Raw genomic sequence first — 25,639 nt, forward strand, 5'->3', positions numbered from 1 at the left:
GTGCTGTGGTACTTGCTAGTGAAGCCACTGCCATGCATGCCTTACTATCACACTCCACTCCCAGCTTGCCTTGCAACTACATAAAACACTTTTCTCCAAAAGATGTCACCTCTCACCTACCCCTGGTATCATCGGTGCCAGAGGGACTGTGACACCCCTGACACCAGCAGTTCCAGCACAAGCCAGACAATAGGAACACAGATTGCCGGCACCATGTCACTCTGCATTTAGCCAAAGATTTTTGTTAGAAATCTGTCTTGAGCCAGCCTACTGGCGCCATGCATTCCTGCCAATAGGATAAATCAGGAGAGTGGGCAAGAAGTCAGCAATTGAGACAAAGAGTCTGTTCTGTCACAGACAGACAGCAAAACTGAGCAGTGTAACACAACTCCTCTTGTGTGACCTCACTTTACTGTTGGTCAAATAACCAGGGAATCTCAGTAACCTGGAGACATCGTATTTCACAAGCCCCAGTAAAATGCAAAGTGGTCACAAACCCAAAGTAAGCCGCAAGTTCTCTGTTTTTGTCACCTTTTGTAACTTATTTTAATTGTCTAAGTCTGGCAACAGCGTTTCATATTTTAGATGCTAATTTTCCCACCTCATCTGCAGCATTCCCTCCTCTCCCTCTCCAGGGCGAGATCTCTCCTAGCGAGAACATCTTCAAGCATACAAGGGCTACGACACTTAATTCTTCAAACTCCACCATGAGGTACCACTGGTGTTGCACCTGAGCTGCCACACGGACAGGCATAGTTCGGCATGTTATTCAGACTGTCATATCTGCAAGGATTTCAGCACTAAACCCAATCCTTGCTGGCAGCCTCAGACAGCAGTTGTGAGACAGGACTATCAGCAGGAAGGCAGCAATTTCAATTCAGTCGAGGCCAGTCAGCCTGCACCCCCTGAGATCAATCTGTATATTAAAAGGGTGAACGTACAGGAAATTGTCAGGACATGGCTGCTCTCACTCAGGTGGTGTTGGCATCTTGCAGCTCAAATACTCCCACCATACAAGTTTGCTTGGCTCCTATTGGGTGCTGCAGCATGTCCAGTGCTGCTCCCTTGTTCTAATATTGCCTTATGTACTCAAGAGTAGTTATGCCTTCTGCATTTAATTGCCACTCCTCTGCCGACTTACCTGGAAGGCTGTCCTTTGTTCTAACATTTCATCCTGAAGGAGAAAAACTACTGCCCTTGAGACATTTGTGTTGTCCTGTATAGATGCAGTATATACTGACTTCTGTCTTTTCTCTGCTCTTCTTAAACAGGATGCCTGAACAGCCTTCTCAGAAATTTGAACCTCCCATGCCCAAAGAATTGTTAGCCAGGAGCCTCATGCTGCGCGGCAGTGCAAAACATTGGGCTCAGGTAGAGCCAGCTACCATTTTCTAGAAATAGACACTTCCAGCATTTCCCAACCCAGAATGCACAAATGGGTCACTAAATACTTTGTTGTTTATGTAGCATATATAGAGAATTGTTATGAATGTTTACCTTTCTGGAAGTCAGTGTAAATACATTTTGTACACAACAGAATTCCAACAGTGTAATCACTATTGTGTGTTATGTAACCTTTCAGCACGTTCTGCAAAACTGCCATCCCTTCCTCAAACACTGCAGTTCTGATATGGCGTATCAGTGAGCATTCACAAACATTCACTGCTCAGAAACATAAACCAATCTGTTTGGTGGACAGGAAAGCTATTGTATTTCTATTAATTTAGTTAGTTAGTTAGTTGACATTTAGCAGAGAACATTAAAAAAAATCAATTTTGCATTAAAAAACATAAAATACAAGTCTCTAAATTGGAAGATGCAATTGACAAAACCCATTTCTGCATGTGGAAGAAAATCTGCTATGAAAGAATAAAGCATCTATCCTACATATCTGTTTTTAAGCGAGAGGCACACTGCGGTTCTGGGCTCCTCAGTACAAGAAAGACAAGGAGCTACTGGAGAGGGTCCAGCAGACACCCACAAAGACCATTTGGGGTCTGGAGAATCTCTTTTATGAGGGGAGACTGGAAGCTGGGCCTGTTTAGTCTAGAGAACACTGAGAGGGATAACATTAATGCATATAAATATCTCAAAGGTGGGTGCCAAGAGGATGGTGCCAGGCTCTTTCCAGTGGTGCCCAGTGACAGGACGAGGAGCAGAGCCCATACACTAACACTTAAGAAGCTCCCCTTCAACACGAGGAAACACTTTACAGTGGCAGAGCACTGGAAAAAGCTGCGCAGGGAGAGATCATGGATTCACCCTCTCTGGAGACATTCAATCCCCACCTGGACACGCTCCTGTGCCACCCGCTCCAGGTGACCCTGCCTTGGCAGGGGGCTTGGACTGGATGATCTCCAGAGGTCCCTTCCAAACCAAACCATTGTGTGATTCTGTGAATCCTTCCGGCATTCCCCGCCTACACGGCGAGTAGTGCCGGCGACGGCCCCGCACGCCCACAGAGTTCCACATAGCCCAGCCGAGCTCGCCCTTCCCACAGCCAGCCGCGCACGTGGCGCCGGGCCACAAACCGAGCCCACCGGGCACGGAGGGCCCCGCCGGGCACCCGGGGCCGCAAACCGAGCCCACCGGGCACGGAGGGCCCCGCCGGGCACCCGGGGCCGCAAACCGAGCCCACCGGGCACGGAGGGCCCCGCCGGGCACCCGGGGCCGCAAACCGAGCCCACCGGGCACGGAGGGCCCCGCCGGGCACCCGGGGCCGCTCTGTCCCCGCCCCCCGCGGCCTCAGACGCCCCCAGCGCCGCCCCCGCCCCTGCGGCCAGCCGCTCCCGGCGTGCACCGCGGCGTGGCGCGCGAGGCGCCGCTGACGTCCCAGCCCGCCACTGCGCAGCAGCGCGAGCGCGTCACGAGCTCGCGCGGCTGAGTCACCGGCCCGCCGTCGCAACGCCCGGCCATTGGCTGCGGTGAAGCGCGGCCCCGCCCCCGCAGCCCGGCGGGGCTATAAAAGCCGCTCCGGCGCCCCCTCCGCGCCTTTAGCCCCGGGTGTCTGAGAGGAGAAAGATGCATCGACTCCGCTCACGGGCCTCCACGGGGATTTCTGCCTTCGCCGCCGGTTCGCCCTCTGCCTGCTCTCGCCAATCACCTCCGCTGCCCCGGCCCGAGAAGTCAGCCTCGCAGAGGCGTTGGAGTAAAAAGCGCTCCTGCTCTTCTATCGGCTGATTGTCGCTGATTCCCGGGCGGGGGGGAGCAGAGAGACCGAGACCCGGAGAGGGGCCGCGGGAGCCGAGCCGAGCGCCGCTGCGACCATGCCCAAGCCTAAGAAGCGGGGGAGCAACCACCAGCGCGGAGCCGGTGAGCGCGGCCGGGCCGGCGGGCGGGGGAGCGGGGTCTAGACGGCGTTTCCCGTGGCCGCAGGAGGGTCGCCCCGTCCGGCGGTGCCCCGCCTCCCCGCGGGCGGTGGGGGTGAGCAGCGAGGCGGGCGCGGCCGCGGGGCTCTGGCTGGACGGGCCGGGGCCGGGCGGGTGACAGGAGCCGTCCCTGAAACCGCCACCTCACGCCGCTGCGCGCATGCGCCGGGGAGCGGGGGGGCTCCGGGCGCGGCCGCGCTGGCGCCGGCGGCGGCGACGGGAGCGCCCCAGGGCAGCGGCGGCTCGGGCCGCACCACCGCCAGCTGGTGTGGCTGTGTGCCACCTTGCTGTGCCCCGAAAGGCTGCTGTGTCTTTAAAAAAATCCCTTATTCTTAGCCTAAAATAGGATATTATAAAATAAACAGTCTTCATACAGATGCAGAATACGCGTGTCTGAAGTGTTGATGCTTGGGCAGAACGGAGATTCTGCGGGGTGGTGAGAAATTTCACTTCAGGCTAGCATAGCGATGGGCAGCCTCGGTTTCTAATACCAGTTTTTCAGGAAGTGAGCAATTTTTGGGGTGTTTCTGCAACTGCTGTTATTCTAGTTTGTGAAGGGCTTGTTGTCGTTCTTGTCACTTGTGTTGAAGTTCCCTGTTTGAATTAGCAGAAGTAAGAAGGTGGCCATGTCAGAGGTCTGAGCTTCCAACTTTCTTTGCTCATGCATTCGTTGGTGGGGTTTTTTTGGGTTATGGTTAATGATACAACTGGCTACAGCTGAAAGCAGCAAAACTTCCGGAGTGTGACTAACTTCATTGGAAAGCTCTTGGACACAGATCCAACTGAAGGTTGATTCTGCCTAGATAAAAATAGTTTTATGGGTCTTGGTAGTCAGGGAGCCTCCCTGAAGCTGGTAAGCCCTGTGTGTAACCTTCTAAATAATTTAGAACCAATCGTGCCACAAAAAATTAGCTGAAAGAACAGAATTCAGAGTTCTGTAAATGATTTTTTGGGAACTGTTGGAGAAATAATGGATGTGAAAAGAGAGGTGAACACTGGTAAAAATACTGCTATATTCAAAAAGTCTGAAGTTGCTGCACCAAGGCCTTCTTGGTCCCAAGAGGGAAAACTTTTATTCGCTGTTGAAGCATTTGATGTTCTGGGTTGTATACTTTTAATTCAGTATTAAAAGAGTTGGACATTGCTGATGCTGCACATACTATACTTAATCCCATGAATCCTGCATTGCACTGGGTAATGTATGTTTGCCTAAAGGTTTAACTTAGAACTGTGTTGAAGCTCCTCAAAATTAAAAAATAAAGACTGTATGGCAGTTTTTTTAGGTAGCTCATTCTAACAGTTAAATTAACATAGACCTATTTTTAAAGTATAGTCACAGAAAACTGCGTTAACATGAAGTTGATTGTTGAAAGATCCTAAATTTACAGTAGGAATTCAGCCAACATCTGGAGTAGGAATTGGACCAATACTAGGTGGGCCCTTCCTCACTGTTCACAAATGGTCTTCCAGGACAAAGCCAACTAAATCTTCAGAATAGGGGGGACTAAAGGAACCAGCAGAAGATGGGAATGTTCTTGCTGTGGGTGGGTCAGGGAGAGTGAATCTGCTGGGAGATTCAGCTCTACTTTTGGTGCTCAGATTTTCCCTTTCTGTATGAAAAATGACCAAATTATTGTGTTCATTTTTCCTTAAGGTGGTCAGCCCAGAAATGTGCAGCCTTTTAGTGATGAAGATGCTTCAATTGAAACTATGAGCCACTGCAGTGGCTTCAGTGATCCTGCTAGCTTCACTGAGGATGGTAAATTCTTTCATTTATATCTATTCATCTTTTTAAAAATGTAAAACTGAGCTGGTTTAGTAGTTCTGATGTAGTAGTTTTAAGTAGTAGACTGTAAGTAGCAGTAACAAAATAATGACATTACATTAACACTTTATGATGGTTAATCTGGTGGCTATTGGTTTTGTTTGGTAAGAATATACTCTAGGTTTCATGAGCCTTGTAAAACTATGAGGCTCTTTTCTATTACAATTATGGAGTGCTGATATAGAGACAGTAAGAATTTTAAGGTGTATTATAAGACATGGGTTTTCATAACAGGTAGTTGAAGCAGTAAGAACTGCTGAAGAGTTTAAGATGGGAAAAGTCACATTTGCCTGTTTTGAGCTAGATTTGTGCTTTGTCTCCTTTACCATCTTTGCAACCTGGACTGCTCTACTGTCATTTTATTGGGAGGAGGAGGCCTGAAAGCCTGCTACAGGGGGATAAGGCAGGGAGCCATTTCTGGGTATGTTCTGTTCTTAGCTGAGCTCCTATTGCAGAGGTATCTGAATTGATGCCGTATAGGACAGGCTGCTTTAACTCACTGCATCAGCTGTGAGCACCTCGGTGTACTCTAGGGTTAGACACAGTGGACTGAAAATTTGTTGACAGGATTGGCTGATGGTCATCAGGTGGAGAAAATTCATGTAAGACCTGAATTGCTCCCTCATTCATTCTTGGCACATGTAAGAAGCAGATCTAGAAACAGCGCAGATGTATCAGTAGCCAGTTTTTATAAAAGTATTTTAGGGTGCAGTCTGATTTAGTAGGTTTAACACCATTATGCTGCTCTAATACTGAACAATTCTGTAGCTGTTGTCTGTGTTGAACTGCTTTCTTATTAGTGTTAAAACCATTTTGTTGGATCTACTGTATCTGCTAATGAAATGTGTATCGGTAGGACTAAATTATTTCTTCTGGATTAGGGCCTGAAGTTGATGAAGAAGCCACTCAAGAAGACTTAGAATACAAGTTGAAGGGATTTATTGATCTTACATTGGACAAGAGGTATGGTCTGCTTGAAGAAACACATTCATACATTGCTCTCTTGCTTTCTCTGATTTAATAAGGAAAGTACACATGAAATCTTTTTATATGCTTGCTGAGATTTTCATGCTGGGGAGGACTTCTGGATCTAAAAAGACCTTTTTCCTTCCACCAATTTTTTTGGATGGGTTAGACTTTCGTAACATGTTGAAGAAGAGTGACTCTTTCTAACCTGCAGTACCACTGTGAACTTTCTCTCTGAACAAAATTCTGCTGTCCTTGAGTAAGGAAGTAATTCAGAGCATTTAATTTCTTTGTGGTACTTCTGTGGGTTACTTTGTTATTGAGTGCAGACAAATATAAACTACCATAAAGCAAAGGTGGGGGTTTAACTGATGTGTGCTGGTTTCAGGACATCTTCCTTCTCTCTTCTAATAGTGCCAAGACGAGACAGGCAGCCCTTGAAAGTCTGAAAAGTGCATTTTCTTCTAAAATACTATATGAATTTATCATGGAAAGGAGAATGACTCTAACTGATAGCATTGAGCGCTGCATAAAGAAAGGTAATTAACATGCATGCTATTAGGAAGTAATAATCCCTGTGAAATAGCACATTGTTTAAAAGAATTTAAGATTTTGAATGTTCTCTAGTACTTTACAGAGTGCTTAATAATTTAGGTAACATTCCTTTTTTTAAATGTAGGTGTCAGATTTTAACTGTCCTAGAAAATTAACTGAAATTGTCTTGTATCTGTTGGTTTCTGAATTTCTGCTTACATGCTTTCAGACTTATCTGTAAAGATAAAGATTAAATGAAGAAAGCAATGCAAAAGGTGATTGCTCATCACTGTGTTAATCCCTAGGTAAGAGTGATGAACAGTGTGCAGCTGCTGGACTGGCGTGCCTTCTGTGTGTGCAGATGGGGTCAGGAATTGAAAGCGAGGAGATTTTTAAGACCCTTGGTCCAGTTCTGAAGAAGATTGTCTGTGATGGAACAGCCAGTATCCAAGCCAGACAGGCTGTAAGTATGAAATGTTTATTTGCCAGGCAGGGACAGAGGGCTGCTTTTGACCAGTTCACTATTGTGTAATCCAGAACTAAAGGTTACCACGCTAGTGTGTATTCATAATGTTGACATAGGCTCTGAATGATGCATAGCAGTTTTCACTGGCTTAAAAAGTTCCACCTGAAGGTTGAATGTGATTCTTTCTTCAACCTAGGGCCCTCTTAAAGAGCTGTTACATGTAGTACTTTGTCAAGTGTCTGAACTCACTGTATTGCAGTCTCCTTACTGCAGTTCTGAGGGCTGATGTTGAGGTCCTAGAAAACATTTCCCACTTTCCCACTGAGTGATATAACCTTCCTGTATTAACTCTATTTTATTCTTGAAAATCAATTTTATTCTTAAACAGCATAGAAATGTTACTTAAGCATTTACATTTATTTATGGTAAAATCACAGCACATCTGAACTGCATAAACAATGCAGTCATACTACCAAAAGTATTTCTAAGTTACTTTTTCCTAGTCATCTCATCTGTACATCAGCGGTATGCCTGAAATAGTGAGTGAGGACTGTCCAAAGCTCTGCCAAAAGTTTTGCTTCTTCTCAAACTTCAGAGATTTAAGTAATATTCTCCAACTTCCCTTTATCATTGCATGGCTGGCTACTCCTATTCTAGTCAAGCTATGGCACAGTAGATACTGTCAGCTGCAAAAGGAGGTATTAGTTCAACAGCAGTTATTTCTACAAAAAACCAAAAGCTATTAAAGTTTGTCCTGTTTAAATGTAGTTTTGAGTCCTGTGTGGTTAGTGCAAACATCACTTTCAAATGTTTTTTTCCTTATTCTTTGTAAGAGAAATTGGAGTAGAATATGAGGCATAAGGAACAGATCTGCAGAAGTTGCAAAGTTCCGGGAAAGGCTTTTAAAGTGCAGAGTTTTCATGCCATTTAATTTTAATAGTGGTCAGAAGGGGAAGATATTTCCTGCAGCCATGAATAAATACTGTATGTTCATTACTGTTTGTCAGCATAATTTCTGCTAAATCCTAGTGAGATTTAAAATCTTTGGGTGAAAAGAGTGTTATGTGTAGCTTTCTCAAGGGCTTTGTAAGCTATTTTAAAATAATAATACGTGAGAAAATGAAGGCTTATGAGTAGCATATGTTGTAAAATCATCCTGAGAGTAGATGGGAATTGGGAGCTAAGTATTACAAAGAAGCTGAATTAAACAGAGTTGCAGACTTCTAGACTCTGCTAAGGTCTTAATCTCAAGTTTGTTACTTCAGATGTTAAATTTCAAAGGTCCGAAGTTTGAAAGTTTTGTCAACTGTAACATTGTCAAATACTGACTTTTTTTTTTTCTTTTGTGTCTAGTGTGCAACCTGCTTAGGGATTTGTTGTTTCATTGTCACTGATGACATTACGGTGAGGATGATTGATACCTTTGAGATGTAATAAACTGGCAGGATGAAAATGTGTGACTCTTAAGCCACTTCCATTATGTTTTTGCCTTGTACAGGAACTGTACTCTACTATGGAATGCCTGGAAAACATCTTCACAAAGGCTTATCAGCGAGATAGAGACACTAATGGTGTATCGAGTACCCATAATACTGTGCTTCATGTCAGTGCTCTCTTAGCATGGACACTGTTGTTGACCATTTGTCCAATGAATGAAGTGAAGAAGAAAATTGAAATGTGAGTATCTTTCTTGAAAAGCAGAATTTGTAATGACTGTTTATATGCAATGAAACAGTGTTAGCAAAATTTAGATCTTAATGGAATATAACTTACTCCTTAGGCACTTGCATAAACTTCCAAGTCTGCTGTCTTGTGATGATCTCAACATGAGAATAGCTGCTGGAGAAACACTAGCGCTTCTGTTTGAACTGGCACGTGAAACAGATGCTGTAAGTAAATGTCAACAGCTAAACCTTCTTTTGTCAGGACAATGATGAGACAAATTACTTAACCTGTGTTGCATAGCACCCTGGATCTCAACAAGTAGCAAATAATTCCATGGTTTATGTTCTTTTTAGTGAGCCTGTCCCAGTCTAAGTGGGTATAGCAATAATTCCTAGCTATCATTTTTTACACTTAATTTCTATATTGCAAAACAGGACCAATATAACAAAATGCATCAAATACTACTGAATAGCAACTAGAAATACGGAATGCAAGGTTTAAAATCTAAATCCAACACCTGCTTTTAAAATAAGATAAAAAATATCTCCAGAGATTCCAGGATAAAACAGTATTGTTTACTGTAGTGGGAGCACTCATCAGATGCTTACGCAGACAAGTTTGAGTAGTTCACAGTCTGCACAATTCTGCTCTCACAGCCAAAAACCTATCATCAGGTGGAAAACATGTTGACTTAAGTATTGTTTTTTCAGTATTCTTAGGTAAGAATACTTGAGAAGAATAACTCATATTGCATGATGGTTTCAGAGTATTTGACTATTTGTCAGTTAAGAACTAGGCAGTCACTTTAAGGAGGAGATTTTTAAAGAATTTGCACAAATTTTGCACAGATACCAGTATTACTATGTTTGGTGAGATTTCTTGGAGCTTGTTTTTGAATTGGATTAGGTGCAAGCTGCTCAACATTAGCTCGTCCACAGGTAAAGTTGTCTTTACATTCTTCGGTATACCTTATTAATTTTCAGACTATTTTCTTGACAGCTCAGAAGAACACAGCCTCCTTCTGCTTATGCATGGCAATTTGGGAGAGTTGTCTGAAGGACTCTCAGCTCAATCAAAGTGCTGTGCTTTGCCAGAATGCTGTCTAAAGTGAAAAGATAACTCATTTGAATCAGGAATCATGACACACTAGCACTGCATAATCTGAAACAATATGTTAAGGCTTCTGTATAAGTGCAAGCAGTGATTTGAGTGTCTTGGCTATGGAAGTCAGCTTTGAAAGGAGCAAAATAAATTGGGACCACAGCTTGATACTTTATTTGGTCAAGCTGACCAAGTAATTAAAGTCTTAAAATGTGCTAACAAACTAGACTGCATTCACTACAAATCTCTTCTGCTTCATTGAGGAAATGCCACTTTAATCATTACAAATTATTCTCATTGGATCCTTAACAAGGATCTTGTTGGATCAGTGCAGATTAAAAATACTTACTGTATTTGCCTTTGACCAGTTCCTCTCAGAAAGCATGCAGTGAACTCAATCTAGTCAGTTGACACGACAAAACATTCATATTAAAAACCCTCACAAACCACAAAAACTTGTTTTTACATAAGGATGCATACATTCATACTAGTCCAGGTGAACTACTGCCAAATTATTAAATGCAGTGGAGAAAATATTTATATGCATGTAAAGCACATATTATACTTTAAGTGTTTTGTTAAGCATTTAAAAAAACAAACCTGCTTTCTAGTTTCCCATTCCATACAAGACTTATATCTAAATATTCCATACCCTCAGTCTAATGGTGTCTCGCAATCTGCCTCCAGCAGCATGAATTCTGTGCTAACAACCTTAATGTGCTCTCAGCTTGTTGACAGGAGTAGTTCAGCAGATCTGTTAGATAGTTTGAGTCCCTTGGAATTACGGAGCAGAACAGATTAGCAGGTGTATATGGCAGGTTCACATGGCTGACTACCAAAATAGACTTTGTTAGTGCCCCTCCTGGTAAACTGGGTGCTGTGCCTTTGTTCCTGCTGGCTTAAATGCTGCAAATGGAACTGCAGAAGTGCTCCCTGTCTTTTTAAATAAAGTAAGAGATTGAAGAGATCTATGTGCCCAAAATTTAAAAGAGATCCATTTTCTTATTTGTGGGGAAAGAGGTTAAGGCCAGAAAATAAAACAAACAAAAAAAAACCACTAAAAATTTTTGTTGTTGTTAACCTAGGATTTCTTTTATGAAGATATGGACCTTCTAACAGAGAAACTAAGAGCTCTGGCTACTGATGGAAACAAGCACCGGGCCAAAGTGGATAAAAGAAAGCAGCGATCTGTCTTCAGAGATGTTCTACGGGCTGTTGAGGTGATTCTTTTGTCCCAGATACAATTTAGACCTTAAAAATACATAGTGTAAAATTTAGGGAAAACAATTTTACTATTAAACAGAAGTACTGTTTCAGTGAAAGAAACAGGAAAAACTATTTTAAGTGAGATTTCACAGTCTGATCACTTGTGTGAAATAGAACTGGTTTTCTAGGAATGTAGAACGACACTTGGAATAGGTAAACATCTTGGAAGCTAAGAAGAAGGCTTGGCATGATTTGAAATCACCTTTAAGATTCTGCCTGTAGAAGGATCTGAGTCACCTATTACCACATATTGTATTTCATTGTCCCAAATATGTCTACTCACACTTGTAAGGTAGAGACTAAATGAGGTTTACAGCCTGACTTAAAGGTGACTTCTGCACTCAGAACTGGCTTTTCTGGGGCTAAGTCCAATTCTTAAAGTAATTTTGAAGATAAAAGTTGAGCATTTGTTTTTTGAAAAGCTTTCTGATAGTGAAGAATATAAGCTTCAAATTCTACATGAGATTTGACTGTAGGTGTGCATCTGCTTTATGATCAAATACAGTGTTTAATATATTTATACTATATTATTTGGAAGGCTTTGGTGTGCCAAATTTATCAGTGATAACAAAGTTCACTGAGGTGTATAAAATTCCTTGTACAAAAGACTGTAAATTATATAAGTTGTTTCCTTTGATTTTTGCATAGGAGCGTGACTTTCCTACAGAGATGGTGAAGTTTGGACCTGAGCGCATGTATATTGACTGCTGGGTTAAAAAACAAACTTATGAGACATTCAAGGAGATTCTGGGGTCAGGGATGCAATATCATTTGCAGGTGAGCTGCTCTTTGACACTTGCTCAGACTGTTGCTCCCTGTCTGGCTTTGATGTAACTCAGTCTGAATTACAAAATCCCAAGTAGAATTTAGGGAAATGATGAGCTTTGCATTTGAGGTGTTAAAAGACAGCACTTAAAAAATAACTTCAGTGAGCTGAAATGGTCTAGGTAAGCTGCTTCTGCTGAGTTGTAGCCTGGGTGTGCTGGCTTAGTAATCGACTTCTCCAAGAAGTAAAAAATTTAAACTGAGTATCTTTCTAGCTTCAGGGTTTTTCCTGAATCCTTATGCTCCCTTTCAGCAGAGTGGTGTAGTTGTCTGGCTGCTATAAAGCTGCATGCCTCCACCCTTCCTGTGCAAGCCTGTAAAAGGAGGGCAGAGTTTTAGTCAAAAATCATGAACACAACTTGCAGCCCAATAATGACAGCATTCCAGAAGAGAAGGCATAAGTCTTTATCTCTGTTCTGGGAACTGCTTATTTACTAGTCATCTGTTTACATATGTAGCAAAAGCAGGAACTCTACCTTAGGAGTATATGCTGCCAAATTGCTGTGATAATCATGGCGTTAAAATCTGTAGTCCTGTGTTAGTTGAATTTCTATGTGACTGAGGGAGCTAGGGCATGTAGCATGTTTTTCAGTTTTTTCAAGTACTGCTTTCACAGCCAGATATCTTAAAACTGGTGTGTTGGGAAACTATACAGGTCTGTTCAGCTGCCTCATTGTTGTGTAGAACAGAACAGTGTCTCATTTGCTGGGACAAAAATATCAAAGGAGGCAGGAGGGGCTGTCTGTCTTCTCAAGGTGGCAGTTTTCGCTTTTAGCCTTATTCTGGTTAAAGGAGGAAGTGTTCTTGACTTGATTGCAAAAGATAACAGCAATTGACACAAATCTGTGTTTCTTGTTTAGTCAAATGACTTTCTTCGGAATGTGTTTGAGCTTGGTCCACCAGTAATGCTGGATGCTGCAACTCTTAAAACAATGAAGATATCCCGTTTTGAAAGGGTAGGTTATTGAACCTTAATGAATTTTCTTTACTTCATACTCTAATTCATTTCTCCTGCACTTCAGAAGCTGTCATTGTTACACTTTTCACTGTAGTTCTAAGAGTGCCTCATATTATCCTGAATGAAACCCAGCTTTGTATGCATCTATGAGCTCTTAGATTTTCCACTGGGTGTGTGTCTGCTACTGTGTTTTTTCCAAGGGGCCTGAAGGTTCATGTGGTTGCTACCAGATTCATGTTCCACACATGTGAAACTTGGTCTCTTCTGAGAGATACATGTTTTGGGGGGGGCACCTACAGGAAACCATGGAAATTGAGTCTTTCTAAAGACAGTGTCCCAAACTCAGCAGTGTGAAATGGGCACTAGGAGGTTGACTTTTTTCTGTTGATTGTGAATGCATTCATCCTGCATATAATTTGGGGAATGGTGCTACCAAGTTTAATCTGGGGGTAAATGTAACCTACATGGTATCTGTTTGATATTCAAGACTGACTGGCTTCCAGAATTGCTCATAGTTCAGCTTTCCTTATACAGGCTAAGTTTCTTTTAAATACATGTGTATATATATGCAAAAATTAAATCAGCCTTTGGTGCAAAGATAGCATACTATAAATTTCAGAAGGCCTACCAGTTTACTTCAAAGATTAATAAAAAGATATTTTCATTTGTAACATGAAAAATCTGTGAAGGGCATAAGCCTTATGACACGATGTAATTCTTTTTTCTTTTTTTATTTTGTAGCACTTGTACAACTCTGCAGCATTCAAGGCTCGGACAAAGGCTAGAAGTAAATGTCGTGATAAAAGAGCAGATGTGGGGGAATTTTTTTAGACTCCCTTTTCAATAGGGTTCAATTTTCATAATTAAAATGAACTTGTAACATTTAAATGACTTTTTTAACTTCTGTAGTCAGTTTGCAGTTGTGCACGGGTTTGTTACATAGTCTGTAAATATAATGCATGTTGTTGCTTAGTTGCATATACACTGTATATAGATTGATGTAACATTTGGTGCAGGGATACATTATAACACTTGTGTTAGCCCCCCACTAGCTCCAAAGGTCGATTATATTGTAACTGATACATTAAGTGGGGTGGATAACTGTAGTCAAATACGATGTGTCAGATTGGATTCTTTATATAAAGGTAAGGTAATTCATTGACTAAATGTTTTGTTAAGAATGTGCTAATATGAAAAAATGACCATGTTTATGTGAGATTATTTTTAGTAACTTTTTAAAACTCTCCAGTGGTAGATGGACAATGAAATTCCTATGTAAGTGTAACTTTATCCTGACAGGGACTGTGAAGTTCGGTAACTTCCACTGGCAGTCAAATAGTGAATGACAAATAGTTGTCTCCATGTAAAATAAAAGCAAGATTCTTGTGTTCTGAAATTGAATATTTAATTTTTGGAATAAAGATGTTTCTCACTGCCTGCTCTCTGTGTAAAAGTAATTATTCCATGAATGAAAAGCTGTAGCACTGCCAAAACCCCAAAGGCTGAAAGGGATGGGTTTATTTGCTGGTTCAAACACCTGCTTGGGGTACTCTCAGTGCTTTAGTAGATGCTACATGCAAGTCTACCTTGCTTTTTAAAGGTGTCTCATACATGAGGTCTGCACAACAGCCTCATCTTGATTTGTCATTGCTTCTCCAATGGTCAAAAGCTTTCTAGTACTGGTGCTGCAAAACACGTCGTTTATCTTAGAGGACCCATTCCAGCTACCCTGTGTTCATCATGTTGAAAACTACTCTTCTCAATTTCTGGTTCTGTAATTGAGAAACTGTCTTAGGAATAGTGGGGGAAAGGGGGGGTGTTATGTAATAAAGACTAAAACCTAGATAGCTGGAGTTTCTGAACCTGAATATAAGAGTGCTTGTTAGAATAAACATTCTTTAAATGTTTATCACCAGATGAAGTAAACATTGCATTGAAAACAAGACCGCCCCCCTGAAAACTCTTGCCTGCTCTGATAAGGGAAAGTTTGGGTTGGGGTGGAGTGTGGTTTTTTTTTTTTTTTTTTTTTTTTTTTGGTTGTGGGGTGTTTTTTTTGTTTGTTTTTGGGGTTTTTTTGGTGTTTTTTTTTTTTTCTCCTCTCCCAGTCTCTGGTTAGAGCAGAACCTATTCCAGAAAGTCCATGGATACTAATCAGTTGTACCTTCTCCATTACCCTCTTTCCCTGTCCTTCCGACCCCCCCCAATAATCCACTCTGTTCAAAGTTGTTTGGCTTATAAAACTGATCTCTTGGACTACACAAAGCCTTCAGCTGAAATTTATGATGATGAACATATGTTGTCAGTGTCACACCAGTGGCGAATAAACTTCTGATCCTTGCATGAGGTGAAGTTGTGTGCCTGTACTTGCCCAGCCCAAGACAGTTCCCTTTGAGCTAAACTGTTCCCTCAAGCCTGTTGGCCTCTCCTGTGGCTTCTGCATAGTCATCTTTGATGTCCCTTGCCAGGCACTTTTGATAGCTTCCTGCCCAGCATTTCTGCAGCACTTCCTGGCAGGGAGCCAAGCAGGTGGTTGCCTTTTTCTCTGTTCCACTGTGGCTGCCACCCAGAGTGACCTGCATGTCTTCTAGGGCTGTTGCAGAGGTGGGATCTTCTGCAGTCCTGCAGACATCCCAGGGGGTTGCAAACCTTTGCAAGTTTAGAACTGGAGAGGCCTGGGTTCTCATTTTAGGATTATGTTGGTGTCAGGAGTTTTTGGGGCATGGGCATCACAGTGATTTTTTTTCTGGCTTGCAATTCCTTATTTGGAGGGAGGACTTCCAGGAGACTCCTGCAGAAAGGGAGCGATTCTGGGCAGCAGAACTTGTCAGCTTAGGGTGGGGAGTATGAGTCAGGTGATCTATTCTCTATTGCTTCCTGAAAGAAATATGTTTATTGGCAGTTTAAAAGGGATTCAGAATTTTAGACATAGGATGGCTTCAGAAAGAATTTGTTTTGAGCTGCAGTCCCTGTGTGTGTCAGCTGCCTGTCAATACAATGTTCTGTAACATTCCCTTCTGCAATGCCAGCAAGGAAAAAAGTGATCACAAGAACTGTCAGCAAAGGAGCAATTACACTATTCACCACCGGTTCATCAGAATTTAATCTTTGAACGACTAAGGATGCCAGACAAATTAGTCCACCCCATAATACTGATGCACTTGAATTTGTAAAGTGTATGGGAGAAGGGGGAAAAGACCCTGTTTTTTCTAGTCTATGACTTTAAAATAGTCACGACTGTAACACTGTAGATATGACTCTTCTGCATAGCAAACTGGTTACTCATAGCTACAGTGTTGTAGATACAACCCTTCTGCATAGCAAATGTATTTTAGACAAGTACTAAACCTAAGAGGTTTGACACTAACCAAAAAGTTAGTGAAATACTGATCAGTAACAACCCTTGTTCTCCATGATGGGATATTATCATGATTCCAACATAATAAGAAAGATCTGTGTATGTGCTGATTTCTGTTTTAGCAGATGGATTTTGTGAAGTGAGTATACTTAGCCAAGTTGAACTCTAAATATAGACTGAAAGGGGCAGTCTGTTTCATAGCTATCTTTGTGGGTACTGCAGGGCTCAACAGGTTCCTATGGGAGTAAAAGTAGAGAGAGGAACTGCGAACCAAATTTTCTTCACATGATTTTCACTGGCTGATTTCTTCCGTACTGGCACATTACCTGAATGTAATTATGTTGTAAGTAATGTTTCATTCTCCTGATTTTTTAACCTTTAAGATTTTAATTCCTTTTTTTTTCTGTGAAGAATTTTCAGTGTGTTCTTGTTCTAAGTTTTTATTTTACCACAACAACTTAAGAAGAAATTTAAAAGTTGCATAGGGGAAAAAAGTCTTTAGGCAAGGTTAAAGTACAAGATAAAGTGAAGCCAAAGCTCACAATGTTTAGATTGGTTTGTTGGGAAAATAATAATACTTGTGTCCAGTGACACTGACGTTTGTATCCTTTCTCCTTTGGCATGTCAATGGAATCAAACAAACATAAACTTTTTTGAATTAGTAATGGTAATCTTCACTGTTTATATGTGCAAATAATTAAATGATTAGTAGTAAATGCAAAAACATATAATTCATAATACTAATGAATCAAAGGTACTCACATTTATTACAGTTCAAGTTGTTAAGAAGAGTCTTCCCTGAAGCTGCAGGGAGGCATTAATGAAAATACCCAAGAGAAACAACTGCTCTTCAGAATCTAAAAATAACCAAAAGCCTTTGTGCACGAAGTGGTAACTTTTAGCACACCGTTCAAATGCAGGGCTCCATGATTGCTTTGGCTGCGGATGTGAGTGTGGGGAGACAGCAGAGCAGAGCCAGCTCTGGTGAGGACGTGGCTCACAGACTCTGCTGCCTGGTGCCACGTGATGTTCTAGAGGAAGGACAGTGGGCACAGCCATCTGTCCTGAAGTTACTGCTGCACACCTAAAAATCATATGCTAGGTAAGGCTAACTCCTATTATGCCAGCTTTTCTACACTTTCTTTGTACTTTGAAGCAACAGTTCTGAACAGAGAAAAAAAAATAAGGTGTAATCTTTTCTTATGGGCTGTTAAAAAGAAATATGAAAATATCCATATAGTCCTGTCAATCTCCACTAGCAAGAGAACAAGCCCTGTTGTCAGGATTGATTTCAGTGCTTACTCTTCAGACTTACTGAGGCTCATTGAATGTCTACTTTGCTGTGTGCTCTCAGATTTGGGGGAATTACATACAGCAATCTTCTGTATTTGGTTTGATGAGGAAAGGAGTGAGTGTTTTCTGCAAACAATCAGGGCTATATTCCTCAAATTTTAGGTTTTTAATTTAAGTGTTATGTTAGGAAACTGGTCACACTGTATTCTTTATTCCTTGGAGAGAAAGAGAAGGCTCAGAAGCATGTCAAGAGGACAGTTCAACCCATCTAGGATTCAGAGATCACCCTTAGGTGATCAACACACGTCATCAAGGGAGGTTTGCATCCCATGAAGTGCTGATTTATGTTGGCAGGTAAACTTGAACTTGGGAGCTTTATAAAATGCTAAATGGGTAACATACACTCTACTCCAAATTTAACTGTGTGTTAACTCCGTCCTTACATTCACTAGCAAGAAAAAGGTACATTTAGGCCATGATTTTAAGGTGAGAAAGGCATATCTTAGAATGAGAGGGATATTACCTGGAGGAATGTATTTTTCTTCAATAATTACAGAGGGAGTTGTCAGTGACAAGTGTAGACAAACGTGCCTACTTAGAGTGTCTGCATCTCCTTATGGCTAGAAATGTAGTTTGTTTCTAGAAGACATTTTTGGAATCAGAGTGGTGTAAAGAAAAGAAAAAGACTGATAAGGAATTATGTGCAATACATAGAAGCAGCCTCCTCAGATATTGCTTCTTTTCTATATATAATCTTCTTTCAAAACTGTATTTATATGAAGAATCATTCACTGAGTTCATGTACCCAGACTCTACAGAGAAACTGTTTTTACTGATTGGACCTCATCCAGTGCCTTTTTTAAAGCAAGGGGTATTAGTCCGAAGAGAAAGCTTTTAAAATTTGTCCAAAATTGTGTGAAGTAGAACCACATTACAAGACTATTTTTTGTTCCACTTTTCACAAATAATAACGTCACAGTGATATTCTAAGGTATGTAAACAGACACATACTCTTGTTGCTTATCTCCCACATTCATACCTGCTTTCCCTGTTTTATCTCTAAATTATTTGATGCTGAAAGAAGAGGACTTGAGTGACATCCTTTCGGGAAGTGTTAGTGAAGGTTTGGCTTTCACTGTGGTCAGGATCTCACACCATCTCTTACCAAGTACTCACCAAATCAAAGGATAATATACTAAATAGGTACCATTCAAATCAATGCTGGAGCCAGTCAAACTGATTTTTCTCTTTCTCTCTTTCCCTATACATACACATATGTGCACAAACACAATGTAAAACCAAAATGTTTCAATCATCAAAGATTTCCAAGAATAAACAAGTGCTATGTACTGAGTTATCCCTGCCTTTAAGATCTAGTAAGTATGCTGGTCATACAAATCCCTTTATTTTAAGGATTGCTTAGGCTGCTCAGTATTTCCTTAGAACAGGACACCAACTGTTACCAGTTATTTCCCATAGCCGTGTGTTAATTTACCTTTTAAATTATTATTTCTTTTAGATACAATGGAGAGGGCTTCCTTGGAATTTAACCTGCCTGATACTCATGAAGAAGGAAAACTTTATGTAGTTGATTCCCTAAACAATCTAAACAAGCTAAATGTTTGTCCAGATGAATCCCAACGTTCACTAGGTATGCATGATAGGTTGTATGTGGATTTCTATATATACAATCCATACTGCGTGTCACTGATGTCAACAGCCTAATAGGCCAATATGTATGACAAGCTCTGTGCTGAAAAATGTAAGAAAAAGATTGAAAATGGCATAATTTAGAGAGATCAGACAATGATTATCTGCCCCTGCTGAGTATTTCTGCTTTAGGTTCTTGAAAATCCTTGCATTTAGTTGGGATTTACTGTCAAACCTGAAATTATCTTCCATTTCAGTCAGAATTTATCAGGTGATCACTTGCAGGATAATGTCTCTAGTAATGCCCAGTATACACCTTCTACATAAATAGCATCATAACTCTTCCCAAGCACTAAAATTCATAAGTGGCAATAGAAGTACCTGAGAATTTCTGTTTATTCCTTTAAGACACACCTCCTAAGAACTCAAACCAATTACCTGAAATATCCCATGAAACCTTTAAGCATTTTACTTTCCAGACTTTCTTTACTTATAGTTTCAGATATGGCTCCCACACTTCTACTGGTTTGATAAGGCTTTTGCCTTTGATTTCTCACAGCAACAAGAATATTTTCACCCAGTGATAGCTACAATGTATTTCAGTTCTTTGTGACCTGAAAATATCTTAAAACCTGGAGCTCTTCATCAGCATTCCACATAACAATATTTCAATCTGCTTTTATTTCCCTTACTGTAATGGGAAATTTGAGTGAAGAAATTTATAGATCAACAGCTGTGTTGAAGCATGTTTCAAGTGGCCATAACTTAATCATGCTTCTAGTTATGGGTCTTAAATGTGTTCTCATTGCTTCTGTTTCCAAGTCCTCTAACTTTTCCTAATCCAACTAACTAGAGTCGTGCTGGTTTCTGCATTTAATGCAAATATGTTAGACATAAAGTACTAAATTCTCATATGCTGATCTCATTCTGATATTGTCACTTCTACACGTAGAAAATGAGGCAATGGCATACATAGATATTAATGTCAAAGAAGCTTCTCTCAGTGTGACTGTTTTGCTTTCTTTTGCAATTTTTATTGGACAGTACTATTTACTTTTCAGATATATATACAAGGTTCTGTGGAAACATATGTGGTTCTCACATGCATGCATTCATTATTCCTCCCTACAATTCAGTAGTAAATAATGGTAGCTTAATAAGTATTTTATTCAAAAATTTGTAAAGTTTTTTGGTTCCTTCTAGGATTATTGTTTTAATGTAGTTTTTAAGCTTGGAGAGTCTGTAGATATCTCATACTGTCAGCTACCTCACTCAGCAGCATAAAACTCTGGTTCTCTTGCCAGAAAATCAGAGACACGCCAAAAGCTATTTAAAATGTATATACCTTTTGGTTTCTTCAATAGGAGCCATGCAGTAATTTCTTTATTTTAGGTGATAAAATGTTCCCACTGTTTGCAGTTTGACAAGAGTGTGTGCTCACCAATTCCTCACAACACTCCAGTCTAGCACATTCAGCCTGATGAAATAGTAAGAAGAATTCATTAAGCAGAGCGAGCTCAGACCACTTTTGAGACCACTATTGATAGCTTAGGATGCTTGGCAGGCAGCAGTAGCAGGCCCTGCCCACCCCTAATATTCTGATTAGAAAACAATATTGGTGCAGACACTTAGTGTATGGTGCATTTGTTATGAATGCTAAGGGAATAACAATAGAACCTCAAAGGACAAATATGAAAATATTTCAGCTTACTCCTGGACAGGAGTGTTTTAAACATAAAATAAAGAAAAATAGGATATTCCCAGAGATCTGCCATCTCAGTGAATTGCCTAGCTCTAGGTAGGGTCATTATTAAAGTGCTATAATGGCACATGCAGCCTTTCCTCAGCTTTATCACTACAGGCCCAGTTGCAAAGACCTCAGAGATTTGCACCAGCTAAAACAAGAACATGATCTAGAAATACATTTTCCACAGATGTACATGCTACTCTCCCTTTCAGAATGGCAAGACAGCAATTACAGAAGGATAAATTACAGTAATTTGCATGTAATTTTAGTATGTATGAGACTGACACCAAAATGAAATTACATTAGCTTCCTCCTCCCTCCAAAACAGAAAATAAATCTTTGCAAGTTATTACACTAGTGTACAAATTTAAGATTAAACCAATCTGACTCAAGTATAATTTTTTACATTCACATGAATTGCCTCATGGTGTTCAGCTGACTTGTTCTCTTTAGGGCTTATTACCACCTCACATTGATTGCAACTATTCCTATGAGAGAAACTACTGAGTTTCCCTATATATGCAACACACTCTTTATAAAGCAGTGAACTGGCTTGTTGAGCAGATTCAAGGTCAGCATTAAAAGTGCTTTTCCTTTTCCCTCTCATTCTTCCTGTGCTTAAAGGACAACATATGTAGTCCATATAGGAATGTGTTCCATTCTTGACAATTGGGAGGTACCTCATTTTTTCACTGGAATGAAACCAAAAATCCTAAAGATGAAGAAGAATATTGAAAACATTTGTTTTAAGATAAAACAGTCAAGACCTACATTCATTCTATCCAACATCAGGAGCTTAACTGAGGTGTTTACTTTGGGAAATTAATCATTCCAGGGATACTTCTCATTAAACAGAAACAGAAGCATATCTAGAGGATGAATGTGTATGATGAATCTGTACCTTGGTTTTCAATAGGAATTTTTCTCTCTTCCCTTTTGAAAAGGTTAAGTGCATTCAAGCCCTTACAAAGCTGCCTGATGAAAACTTCATTGCAACCTTTGTACATGTAAAACAGCTGTACAACTCTGAACCCTAAACCGGGTCAACTTCAACAAAACACTGTATTTCAACAAAAGAAATATTTTTGTTGAATATGTTCTAACAGCTATAACAGATGTATCATTTTTTATATTTCCTAATTCAAGCTGAATTCATAGAGTTGATTTCTTCCCTTTCCATGCAATATCACAGGAAGTAAAATCTGTTGGCCAAATATATGATGTACTCTGCATCATTTCATGAAGCCAGAAGTATTTTGTCATGCTTATCCTAACTGGCCTTAAAAAACTGTGTCACCAAATGATTTGTCATCTCTTAACAGATGAGGAGGAGAACACTGGTGGTACTGGAGAAAGGCTGGCAGGGAGCAACACAAGAAACCAGTGTTTGTTCTTTGTCATCTTTATTCTTACTTTGATCGTCAGTTTGGCACTTGTTTCATTTGTAATATTCTTAATACGTAAGTAACCAAAGAGTGGTTCTTAAAAATGTGGGGCCAATTGGAAAAAGAACTTTCCTGAAATGTGTCACACTACCTTACAACATGCTACTGCTGTATTTGCATGGTCAAAGGCAATTCTGGCTTTGGCTGGTTCTGGGCACTGGGTCCCAGTCCTGGGGGCAGAAGTACAGACAAACAATACTCTCTCAGGGCTAAAAGGCAAAATTTTATTCTTAGTGCTAAGGATTTGTGAGTTTCAGCAGCTGTGAAGAATTTATCTCAGCAGCATTATACTGTGTCGCTAAAAATGCTGAGTGGAAATGAAATTAAAATTTAAAGGTAATTGTATGGCAGTGAGATACTTTGGCAATTTGCCTTCCATTCCTTTCCAGATCAACCTCAGTATTGGGGTCATTCCACTGAAACTGGAATTATACCCAGGCTAACACTCAAATCAGGCTACCTGAAGGAAGACTTGAGGGTTGTCATCAAAGTACTGACTGGAAATTGGCTTGGAACTAAGAAACTCTTAAGCACAAGAAAAAAATTAGATAACATTTATGAAGATTTGCATGTAGTATTGAGTCTGTAGACATAATTACCGTTCCAGTTTTTTAGGACTGATCAGGTGGGTTTAGCTAAAGACATGGCTGGTTAATCAAGATGACCCCTGTCATCTTGGGGTTTTCTGAGCTAATAATATTGAACAGAATATGAGGTGCATTATTTCAGTGTACAAGTCTGTTTTGAAAGAATTGGAACCCATGTGAAATCAAGATTTCCTATATCCTATAGCAGGGAATTTGCTGGAACATAGCAAAAATCCTGATTTTTTTTTTTTTTTTTTTTGGACCAGGAAATCTAACCCCTGACTAAATTACCTTACAGGCACTCAAAGAAAGAAATACCAGACAAGTAAAGAACATAAAGTAGAGTTGAAGTGACATGATTGTAAAATCCTAATCAAAATACCGCATACTTGAATTTCAGATTTATTTAACAAGGAGCTGCTAAAAGTAGAGACTTGGTATAAAAAAATGAATATTGTCTTGCTCTAGTGGAAAAATGCTAAACTAAAGTGAAAAGCTTTCTTACAAGAATTAAAGCAATTTGCTTGGGCTCACGTTGGTGGAAGCCTGTGGTTTTTGAAAGTGATTTCAGTGGTGTTTCAGTTTATGTTACAATGTTCTATTAGATATACATAGATACAGACATATGTATGAGTGTGTTATATAATCTGAGATGTTTGAAAACCACATCCATAGATTCATTTAGCATTGCCACTATTGCACTTAACCTTCAAAACCTATGGGTAAATTTTTTAACTTCAGAAGGCCAAAATAAAAATAGTTCCAAAAGGGCATATTGGCATGCCAGAGGAGGCTGGCCTCAAAATGCCAGTATTTGCAAGAATTTTCCTTTAATGTAAAATAGAATACGTGCACATACTGACCACAAATTGGCTCTTGAAGCCCGTAAATAAGACATTTCCCTGTGGACATTAATGGAATGGATACACTCCTGAAAACTGCAAAAATTATCTGAGCCATATCTGATTTTATTGCTCTGCACTAAACTGAAAAAAAAAAAATCCAGAAAATAAACAAAAGAGAATGTAATGAGCAGGTAAACCCACCAGATGTATAACTTCTTATCATTAGGTTCTGCAGTTGTTCTCCTTTTTAATATATTTAGTCATCATAATTTTTTTACAAAGTCTCACAGGAATGCAAGTGAGAGTAGTGATGCTCTTGACTTAAGTCAAGTTGCCAATTTAATGAGGTACATTTTCCTTTTCAAGTTCAAACTAGAAATGAGGTGGACCAAATATCAAGCAGACTACTCTCTGAAAAGAAGAACATAGAAGAGCTGAAGAAAATTAACAGTATTATATTAAAGCATCTAAATCAATCAGGAATTAAGGAAAAGCCTTCTGATCTTCATGATTACCTCTTTACCCACGCTGAGCTCAAAGTCCCTGGAGAATAGATCTTCTTCGGAAAGAAATTCAGCATATTCACGACTCAGATATTTTCACATATGGCACACAGGTTGCTGAAACACTGCTGGAAAAGTCAGCTGAATGAAAAATATTAGCAAATAATATTTTATCCTGTTTTATGTGGACATAGTTTTGTAATACAAAGCCCATATGATTCACAATAAACAATGGACTGTCAATTTGGGGCAAGACTTCCAGATTCTCTGTGCATTGTAAATTGCAGGAGTAAGGGCCTAGTTTTACTTTAAATGTAAGTGAATGATCACAGAAAATCACAAGTTCTATTCACATGATTCCAGCATGACCTTGTTCACTTAATCATTCTCCTGTTACCTTTGTACAAGCTTTCTGTTTGTTTCTAGTATTATTTGTAATTAAGGATAACTTCAGATTTCATAACTTATAAATAAATCCATTTCTGCCCTAGAGTTTTATGGTTTTCCTTTCTGTGCATCTAAATATACTGATGTACTACTCTTTTTGTGAAAAAAAAAAACCGGACTTGAATAACAACAAACACTTTTATAAGATGCTATAGTCAGCCCAAATTTGTGTTGACAGAGTGCGTGTCCTATTGCCTTATATGGAAAATGGGTTTAGAGGACTCAGTCTGGTAACGTCAGAGCAGCATCACAGCCACTCTGTCTCACAGCACTGCCAATATGCTGTACTCACAATTTGCAGGTGAAGCCCAAGTGTTTTTATGAAGTGATGTGGGGAAAATGCTACATGTTCTTGTACTCTCCCCTGTAGTTGCTGCTGGCCACAATAGAGAAGGGCCAGATGAAATATGGTTGGAACCTTCATGGTTTTAATGTGGAGCAATACCTCAGAGGCTAAAAGGAGCCACTCTCTCTGAATTTACACCGTTGTGGAGACAGACACCTGAAAGTGTGATCACATAAGGGACTGCTGCGTAGCTTTCTCATTTTTAGTATTCAGAACCTTCTACTGAAATATGCATTAAGAAGGCATCTCCATAATCAATCAATAAATTTGTTACTCCCATCATAATGGTGGAATGGCAGTTGAAACTATGGAATATGTCCAACACCTTCTCTTTTACTTCAAGTTCTCATTCTCATCCAATTCTTTCTTATCTCTTCTGGACAGTTTTACAAACAAAAAAAAGTCACCAAAGTCAACAGCTTGCATTGCCGCCTGCTTTTCCAGAAT

The 25,639-nt window shown here is 40.2% G+C and overlaps 2 protein-coding genes across 3 annotated transcripts; both read left to right on the forward strand.

Annotated features, from left to right (window-relative positions):
* The first annotated feature begins 3,005 nt into the window (after positions 1–3,005).
* IFRD1 (interferon related developmental regulator 1) lies at positions 3,006–14,409 on the forward strand. 2 transcript variants are annotated; one of them, XM_082280594.1, is made up of 12 exons: positions 3,006–3,312; positions 5,023–5,127; positions 6,075–6,156; positions 6,574–6,698; positions 6,999–7,156; positions 8,513–8,563; positions 8,658–8,836; positions 8,940–9,048; positions 11,011–11,145; positions 11,840–11,968; positions 12,877–12,972; positions 13,716–14,409. In XM_082280594.1, exons 1-12 carry the CDS (start codon positions 3,267–3,269, stop codon positions 13,803–13,805), a joined length of 1,305 nt encoding a protein of 434 aa, XP_082136720.1. In that variant the 5' UTR covers positions 3,006–3,266; the 3' UTR covers positions 13,806–14,409. The 2 variants fall into 2 exon arrangements, with proteins under 2 accessions (XP_082136720.1, XP_082136721.1); XM_082280595.1 differs by lacking the exon at positions 8,513–8,563.
* A 2,166-nt stretch (positions 14,410–16,575) lies between these two features.
* LSMEM1 (leucine rich single-pass membrane protein 1) lies at positions 16,576–24,450 on the forward strand (the record flags this gene model as incomplete). The annotated part of the gene is made up of 4 exons (XM_082279893.1): positions 16,576–16,672; positions 19,142–19,273; positions 22,342–22,479; positions 24,263–24,450. Exons 2-4 carry the CDS (start codon positions 19,147–19,149, stop codon positions 24,448–24,450), a joined length of 453 nt encoding a protein of 150 aa, XP_082136019.1. The 5' UTR covers positions 16,576–16,672; positions 19,142–19,146.
* Positions 24,451–25,639: the final 1,189 nt, after the last annotated feature.

Source organism: Coloeus monedula (genome assembly GCF_965178545.1).
Source record: "Coloeus monedula genome assembly, chromosome: 4".
Taxonomy (NCBI): domain Eukaryota; kingdom Metazoa; phylum Chordata; class Aves; order Passeriformes; family Corvidae; genus Coloeus; species Coloeus monedula.

Excerpts from the sequence above, each read along its gene's own strand:
- IFRD1 (XM_082280594.1), top strand. The coding sequence starts at position 3,267 with ATGCCCAAGCCTAAGAAGCGGGGGAGCAACCACCAGCGCGGAGCCG. Across the intron at positions 6,157-6,573 it reads GATCTTACATTGGACAAGAG|TGCCAAGACGAGACAGGCAG; the intron begins GTATGGTCTGCT and ends CTCTTCTAATAG. Across the intron at positions 8,564-8,657 it reads TTGTCACTGATGACATTACG|GAACTGTACTCTACTATGGA; the intron begins GTGAGGATGATT and ends TGCCTTGTACAG.